Below are 8,941 nucleotides of genomic sequence, written 5' to 3'. Positions count from 1 at the left end.
AACCATTGAAAAAGTTAACTCATTAACCCATTCAACGGTTTTTAACCATTTTTTATTTTTTTTTATCATAATGGGCCATTCGTTTGAACTAAATAGACAGATCATCAACTCAAAAACAATGACCATAACAGTTCCGTTTCTGAGTCATTTTTTAAAACGTTACAATAAACCTAATACAGTCTGTGAGGTATGATGTCTAAGAGCGTAATGGGTAAACCGATAAGCAGCTCTATTATAAAGACATGAAACGTGACAGTTAAGGCTTTCCCTGAAACAGGCTTTCCCTGAAATATCAAGCTTCAGGGTGCCCAAATTATGTTTAGTGTTTCTTCCCATAATACATTTTGTCCAGTAGAGAATTATGTTTCATGTACCATGTCTATACATGGAAAGATAAGAGGAATATCGAACTACTGTTGGATTAAATTGAGAACATCATAAGTCATAACCAAATTATATTGGGCTTATTATGGACGGTCCGGCCCGGCCTACTTACTAGTGCCTCTCTCGAAATCTAAATAAATGGGACCAATATTAGGCCCAGTCCTACCTACTTTATAGAAGGGCTTAGTCCGGCCCATGTCCACCCACGGCGACATCAGACCTTCTTCGCCGAATACCAAAATTTGGCCCTAATACCGCACTGTCGCGCTCTTTCTCTCAACCCCCATATTCCCAAGCAAAATCTCTCTCTCTCTCTCTCTCAGTGCTCCTCTGAGCTCCTCTGCTTCAAGAAAGACCTGAAACAGAACAGAGCTAAGCTGAGTAGCCGTCAAGCAATCGAAAATGGCGGACGTGGTGCAGTACAGGCTAGAGCGCATGGTGGACGAGCTGGACGACCTTGAACGAAGAGGTCTATTCACACGCAGAGAAATCGCAGAAATCGTAAAAAAGAGAAGGAACTTCGAGTACCGACTGAAGCGTCCGAGTCCACTCAAGCAGGATTACTTGGCATACATCGAATATGAGAAGCAGCTCGATTCACTCCGTCGCCTACGCAAGAAATCGGTCGCTCGACAAATGAAAGAAAAGGACAATAAGAAATTGAGGAAATCTGTCTCGGATTTCGCCGGCGTGTCGAGGATTCTGGAGATTTATCGGTTGGCTGTTATGCGTTATAAAGGCGATATCGATCTATGGTTTCGGTATCTTGAGTTTTGCAGAGAACGCGGTCATGGGAGAATGAAGCAGGTACTTGAAGATTATATATTTAAGTTGTAGGTGTTGTTCTTCTTACAAACCTAATCGTTATTTTTAGAAATTTATTGGAATGGAGCAGAATGGTGGTCCCTATTTACTTTAATTTGTTCTTTTTGTTGCTTCCGTTTTAGTATATCTTGGTATTTGGTTTCTTCTCTTTCAACTTATTGTCCATTCTTATCGTTTACTTCGGTCAACTTGACAAACACCTGCGCAAATTGTTTATCCTTGTCTGCTTTTCACTTGCTTACTGAAATTGGATGGTTTGATCTTGTTCAAACAAATTGTATTTTTAACCAGTTTATAGTATTTGTTCAAAAGGAAAATGTAGAAATGTGTTGATAAAATTGTTTCTTGGAACATTTAACAAAAAAAAATTCTTGGTACCTTTTGAAAATTGATGGTTGTATTCTGGGATTTTCTGACTTCTAAAGCAGATAATCTGGTGTTAATTTAGATTCCATTTTTCTTATGTTAGATTCATGTGCCTCTTTTTTGTTCCATAGGCTCAGTTTGGAAAGAGTACAAATATGTACAGTACAAATACCTACAGAATAATATAAAATACAAGGTTTTGCAGTCTACATATTTGTATTTGTACTCCTTCCAAACTGAACCATATGCTCATCCTTTTTCCCCCTATTTTCTTTGTTTGTCTCTTGTGGAAGAATTATTTAAAGTAAGGAACGATTCAATTTTAACCTCTTTGTGATTTTTCCAATTTCCTTTGCAGGTTTTGGCTCAGGTAATTAGGTTTCATCCAAAGGTTCCAGGCCTTTGGATCTATGCTGCAGCTTGGGAGTTTGACCACAACTTAAATGTTGCAGCTGCCCGTGCTCTAATGCAGAGTGGTTTAAGGGCATGTCCAAATTCGGAAGACCTGTGGGTCGAATATCTCAGGATGGAACTCACGTACCTTAACAAGTTGAAGGCTCGAAAGGCTGCTCTTGGGGAAGACAAGGGGACACTAACACGTGATAATGGAGATGCCATTGAGAAACAGTGGAGAGATGAAAATAAAGATTTATTTATGCCCCTTAGTGAAGGAGGAGAGAATGCAGATGGATCGAGTGCGCAGGAAGAGGAGTCAGAGAAGAAAGAGGATGCCTTTAGGGAACAAGGTTCTATTATTCTTGAAACAATCTACAGTGGGGCAGTTAAGGCTCTTCCTTCAAATATGAGCTTGAGAAAGCGTTTTTTAGAGATATTGGATGCAACAGACTTGGCACATTCAGATGAACTGAAGGAAGAGATAATGAACAGCATGACGAGAGATTTCTCAAAGGATACTGATTACTGGGACTGGTTGGCTAGACTTCAGATTAATGATATTAGAAATTCAAAGGATATCAGTAAAGAAGTTGTGTTTCGTCAGTTAAACAAAGCAGTTGAGGTGAGACTTCATGTATACTGTTAAGGCCTTTATAAATGTAGAGATATGTCTGTTCTATAATAGCTGATTTTGATTATTGAAAGTATGCAGAAAGTTGTTTTGCAAGATTTTGCATAATAAATTGCTATTTGTGCATGACAATCAGAAAAATTATAAGGTTGGTTGCTGAATTATATTAGACGTGTAATGCCTATAACAACTGCCAAATTTAGAATATTATGATATGATTATTAAGTAGATGGATAATTACCATGCCAGGATCAAATGGTAATGGAAACCATGCCAAGACAGAAATAAGTGTATGCCATGGAATGAGCAAACAGGTCCAAACTTCCGAAACTTAACTTTTCAACATAAGTTGACTAAGTTTCATAAGCATGTCGTATTCATGCCATAAACCTGTTATTATCTAGGTGACATGGGTCTATTCGTATATTTAGGTTAACAATTCCATGCCCATGGAATGAAGCCTTAGGACATTATATTCTAATCATAAAGATGAAGGATGGAGATGCTTTGGAATAAAATTTGGGAAAAATTAGAAGGAAAATCACAAGCAATGGTATTAGGAATTAATTATTAAAGTGACACCGGAACTTGCTATGCAATAATGAAAAAATAGAACTCTACCCGGAAAACAATAAAAGAAAGGATATACCTGGAATAAATAGTGTTAAATTAAATAATTTGCTTTACATGCATTAGACACAAAACATTATTTTGGGAAAGAAATCAAAACTAAATTAAGTTATTTCATTCTGCAAGGATCAATGTGCAAACAAAGGTATCATACCATGGTTAACAATCAAAAAAGGGAAAAAGGACCTAACAAAGATAAACCTAATTGAGGTTTAAACTCTAAAGCATGGTTGCGTGGGTCCTATTCCTTTTGTGTGTTTGTGTGTTCTATTTGAGCCTTCATATGTTAAATAATGAACTAACTAAGCCTATATTCTTTTTGTCCTTCCCTGTTCCCTTGAGAACCATTAACTTGCACCGACACTTCTGACCAATGGATTTTTGTTACCAAATGATCCAATCTATTCTCTACTATCTTGTTACCAATTGGTAGTAATCTTGAGTTCCTTCTGTACACTTATTTCTAATATTTCCCATCTAGTTTTACCACTCATCCATCTCAACATCCTGAGCTATTCTGCACTTTTTTAGTGATGTACTTTTCTGCCCTCTAAAGTAAGAGCTTCTATTCTATAAAATTTCATCTTCAATTTTAATGGTACTCTTTGAGTACACAAAAGTTCCTGAAGCAATCTCCACTGTGTCCACTTGACTCCTTTTTTTCCATGTTTTTTCTTATCAGTGATCCCTTGGCTTTATTGGTAATTGAGATGAGATACCTAAATGAACACTTAAAGGAATTTTGTGTTCACCAGCTATGTTACCCATATCAGGCAAGGATGTTGTGGCTGGAGAAAGTGTGGGATGCAGAATTTATACTAAAAATTGAAGTAGTCAATACTACAACACTCTTGTACCAATACCCCACGTACCATAGGTCACTAGTATGAAGTAATTGCACATTTCTTCCCACTATTCATCTTCTATATTCTTAAAAACAACAAATTTTCTTCACATAGGCTCAGTTTTGAATGAGTACAAATACAAATATGTACAGTGAAAAATCTTGTATTTTGTATTATTTTGTATGTATTTCCATTGTACATATTTGTATTTGTGCTCTTTCCAAACCAAGCCACAGGGATAAATCCTTCTAAAGGTTACTTCATTTTAGAGGTGTTGTGTTGACATCTGTAACTCCATATTATTAGTAATATTTTTTTTTTTTGGTATTGAACAGAATGCTTTCATCCTGCTATCCTGTATTAGGAAAATCAATTCACAACTCAATTTCTAAGGTTGTGATTGCATTGCTTCATCTTATTATTGCTTCCTATAAAGTAGGTTTTCTGCTTCATACATGCTTATGGTGGGTGCATGGGTGACAAAAAGCAAATGTGTTTAAGCATCCATTCAGAGGGTTATTTTTTTGTAATGGCTATATGATAGTGAGCACTAACTTGATTTTTTATGGATTTTGTTTTTTTATATTTTTGTCGTTCTTTGATTTTCAAAAATATTCCTGACAGGCTCTGAAAATCATTCTTAGTTCCATGTTCTGTATCTGGATCTTTCTAATGCTCACTTTGGATGTTTTACATCTAGGTTTATGAAGAAGCCTTGAAAGTTGTGGCTTCTGCCAGGATGTTTTCCCTGTATACGAAGTTTTTGATGGATGTTATTGTTCCTGAAAGAGAAGATTCCATAGATTCTTGGTTTCCAAGCACCTCCGATCATGCTGCAGAATACATATCAAATCTTTTGAAGGTATATGAAAAAGCTGAATCAATGGAATGCCTTACAGAGGATCTTGCTTACCAGTATATTTCATTTTACTTGCAACTGGGAAAGTTAGGGGAAGCCAGGAAGCTAGCAGAAAAGCTTTGCAATGAAAAACTACCAGGGGCAGTGAAATTATGGGTTTTAAGGGTTTCAATAGAGATAAAATGGGCTAGAAGGAAATCTGCTTCTCTGTCTAAGGAAGACCTGCTATCTGTCTATGAACTTCTGAGAAATGTTTTGACAAAAGTGGCCATTTCAGAAGCTGAGAGTTTGTGGTTAATGGTATGTTATAAGTAATCTCATCTTCACATTTTCTCCTTTTAAAGCATAATTCTAGGGTTATGATGATTAACAAATACCCTAAGTACTATATCTATAGCTCTTCCTAATTCTTGCTGCACTAAATTCTCTCTCTAAGCAATGCATTTTCAAACTCATTGGCATCCAGAATTTCTGGTAATGTTTGCAGGCAGCCAAATAATTAGAATAAATTTGCATTTCACGCCTGAACCCCCATAGGGGTCGTAAATCTTATACCCGTTTATTTGTTACTCTTGAAAATTTGAAAACTTAATGCACTCATCAAAATAATATGAAAACTTAATGGGGTTGATTTTGTTAGTCTTCATGTGATTTCTTGACTGGTGAGCTTTCTATCCCTTTTTGCAGGGATAAGCATTTCTAATTAGGGATGCAGATTATGCCCAGGACCTAAATTTCAATCAGGCAAAGCCTGGGTCCTGGGCCATTCTGCAATTTTCTTTTTCTTTTTTTATCAGCAGCTTCAAAAAATTTTCTTAAATGATTCACTTGTTCAATATTCAACAAGGGCCATGCCTTGCCTTCTTACCCCCCCCCCCCCCCCCCCTTCTAACTATATCATGGTTTTGTCTCTTTTATCTCTGTTTATGCCTCCAGAGGAGATGGTGCCGTTTAGTGAACATTCTTTGCAATTCATTGTTTAAAAATATTTTAGTCATCAAACTATACTTGTGAAGTGTTGATCGCGGCTATTTTCTTGAATTAGAGTTTAGAGTTAGAAGCTAAATAAAAGCCTGTCTTTTATACAAAAAAAAAAAAAAACTGCGTTTGTTCTTCAAGTCTTTCAACTTTAGGGGCCATTGCTTGGTCCAGTGGTAAAATCTCAGATTGGCAAGCATGAGAAAACAGGTTTGGGTCTGAGAGTGGCCACTGTGTAAAAAGAAAATGCCTAGGGTTAGGTCCATATCCAGTCTACCCTTCCCAAGACCCTGGATAGCCAGGACCATCACTGGGTAATGTCTCTTAGTCTTTATCAATTTTGTGGGCATGCACTAATTTGTCAGCACTTCTACTAGCTTCTAATGAATGCCACTAGACTACTTTCAAAGTGCTATGGTTTTTGGCAAATCATTGATCTGATAGTTATGTTTTTATGTAGTATTCTATGAATTAAAGCTGTCAAAGCATTTATCCTTGTTAGTGCATAAAGGAAGCATATTGGATCTGGGGACTTCTGGGGACTTAGTATTAGATAGGTGGTTCTGAGGCCAATTAACTCAAATCTGACCCATTTTTCAAGTGTCAAAACCCACCATTGTTTGGTGACATTTAATCATCTGATTTGGGCATTATGCATAGTGCTTATCAGCCTCGATACATAATGTTATACTGGCATCCAATTAAATGATAGGTAAGGATGGTTATAGTCTTATGAGAAGGCTATTTTGTACCCAAGTGATGTCTGGCTTTGTACTCACCAATGGTGGACCTTATTGCTTGAAATATGGACAGGTAGCAAGTTGGGAGGGACAGACTCTTCTATGCATTCTTTCCCCAGATCCAAAGATTTAGCCTTGCATAAATACCATAAATAGTACTTTGTTTAGATGTAACTTTTTTTTTTTTTTATCAGCATTGTTTAGATGTAACTCGATATCTTAATCTTCTTTCTGCCGTGGTCTTCTATTGTAGGCCATCAAGTTGTTTTCAAATCACAAGGACTACTTTGACAAGCTGGTGCAGATTTCCCTTATTTTATTAGCCAAAGGTGGTGATGATTCTGAAAGCAAATTTTCTCTTTCATCCGCTATTGTGAATTGGGTTGTTCAAAGGGATGGTATCTTACGTGCAAGAGACATGTATAAACGGTATGTTCTAATATTATTCTTCAATACTAGAACCTTTGTTTCATGTCGCACTTGCTTAGACTTGCATCCCATAACATCTATAGATTTTCTTTTGGGGCAATAATCTGTTCGCACTCCAATCCAATAATCCATTATCTTTTTGCAATTAAAAATAAATCATGAAAGATCTGTTAAAATATTGAATACAATTTTGAATTTTCTTCTCGAGTATAATATATTTGCAAAATGTGATTGCTAATGATTTTGCCATGCTTTATGAGAAGATTTCTTTCTTCACCACGTCCAAGTCTTGCAATTTATAGAAATTGCATCGAGTTGGAATCAAACCTTGCATTTGTTGGTGATCACAAAGGTCTTGAAAATGCACGCAAATTGTATGAATCTGCACTTACAACTTACAACCAAGATGTTGGATTATGGCGAGATTATTACTCACTGGAGATCAAGGTAACATTCTTTTGCCTATCCATCTGATAGAAGAGACCATCCTTTGATCCCCTACCGTACATATTGAATGCATTCTAGGATTTTATTTGCATCCAGAGTCTAACAATGAAGATTTTTTAGGCCAAATATATATGCCACTGGATGAAATAATAATCCAATCTCTGGAGGTTTTGCAATATCATCTTTTATCATGCAAGAGCATTTAATAAATTAGATTTTGCTAAGGTCCCCTGGTAACGTTAGATGTTGGCCAATAGATCTCGTAGGTGCATCCTTTAAATGGAGTGGGCCATGAGCCACTCAGCCTGTTGAGATGGTAGTTTACGTCCATTTGCCAGATTCAATCTTCTTTTAATTCTAGACCAATCATGAAATACCATGTCCGCTCCATACACAGGGCCCATGTGTAAGGGCTGTGCTGTGGTCTTGCACCGTAGAAGATTCCTGTAATTGCCAATTATACCACCTGAAATAACATTGATCTTGTAAATTTTACAGGTTGGTACATCAGAAACGGCGAATGCTGTCTATTGGCGTGCCCGGAAGACGCTCAAAGACACGAGTGGATTGCTTGCTCCACATGATTTATGATGGGTTTCTGTAATCTGTTCTCTCAATTTTGACGAGTTGTCTAATTTCTTCATTTATTCAAAAAGAAAAAGAAAACATTATCTGGCTTTAATTTATCTGTCTTACAGAGCTGAAGATTTTGAATACTTTCTAATGTAATTTCCTCCAAAATCTAAGCATGAAAGTCTTCCGATTATAAACTACGTGGTGTTCGTCTGCACATTATTTCACCACTTAGTACGTCTGAAAAGTAACTTTTATTTGAGAGAAGATTGATGACCAGTCAACGGTTTTCAAATATTTTGCAGTCAAAAATGACCTTGGTTAATTTTGAAAAAAAAATTATTTAATGATTTTCGAAATGGTTATATATATATATAACAAGGGCCCAACCGGGATCGATCCGGTGACCTCTTGATCTGCAGTCAAATGCTCTACCACTGAGCTATGGACCCTCGCACACAAAAGAGGAAAAACTTGGTAATTTTTTTTCGTCTTACAGTAAAAGAAAGAATGCTTTATTGTTGTATTTTTTCTCTTTGTTATTGTGATTGAAACTTGCGTTCTTGCCTAAAGCTAATTGAAAATGTTAAAATGAGAGAATATAATTTGACCTTTAAAAAAACGTAGAGAGAAAATTAAAGAGGAACCATTTCATATTTGACGGAATTCTCATCAACAATTACGTCATAGATGTATTCAAGGGATTTTAGAAGCAAAAGTTGAATACAAAGAGGCCATAGTGAGCCAACTTCTATTAAAAGAAAAAAAAAACTTTTTGTAAAGATTTTGGGCCACATTGACTAATTATCAAGTGAAAGTAGATCAGACCTAAGCTTTA

The 8,941-nt window shown here is 36.3% G+C and overlaps 1 protein-coding gene and 1 non-coding gene across 3 annotated transcripts; one reads left to right on the top strand and one right to left on the bottom strand.

The window, feature by feature from the left end:
* Window positions 1-589: 589 nt before the first annotated feature.
* On the top strand, window positions 590-8,300 carry LOC104612760 (U3 small nucleolar RNA-associated-like protein). 2 transcript variants are annotated; one of them, XM_010280331.3, is made up of 6 exons: window positions 590-1,191; window positions 1,934-2,593; window positions 4,778-5,236; window positions 6,908-7,083; window positions 7,347-7,530; window positions 8,029-8,300. In XM_010280331.3, the coding sequence occupies exons 1-6, from the start codon at window positions 787-789 to the stop codon at window positions 8,119-8,121; spliced, it is 1,977 nt and encodes a 658-aa protein (XP_010278633.1). In that variant the 5' UTR covers window positions 590-786; the 3' UTR covers window positions 8,122-8,300. The 2 variants fall into 2 exon arrangements, with proteins under 2 accessions (XP_010278633.1, XP_010278634.1); XM_010280332.2 differs by lacking the exon at window positions 7,347-7,530 and having other exon boundaries at window positions 638-1,191.
* Window positions 8,301-8,483: 183 nt separating this feature from the next.
* Window positions 8,484-8,555, bottom strand: TRNAC-GCA (transfer RNA cysteine (anticodon GCA)). The gene has a single exon. It is a non-coding gene; the product is annotated as a tRNA-Cys (tRNA).
* Between the last annotated feature and the right edge of the window lie 386 nt (window positions 8,556-8,941).

Source organism: Nelumbo nucifera, chromosome 1 (assembly GCF_055504915.1).
Source record: "Nelumbo nucifera cultivar China Antique chromosome 1, China Antique-T2T, whole genome shotgun sequence".
NCBI classification, from domain to species: Eukaryota; Viridiplantae; Streptophyta; class Magnoliopsida; order Proteales; family Nelumbonaceae; genus Nelumbo; species Nelumbo nucifera.
Note: the sequence above shows the minus strand (reverse complement) of the source record. Positions and strands in the feature narration are given on the sequence as shown.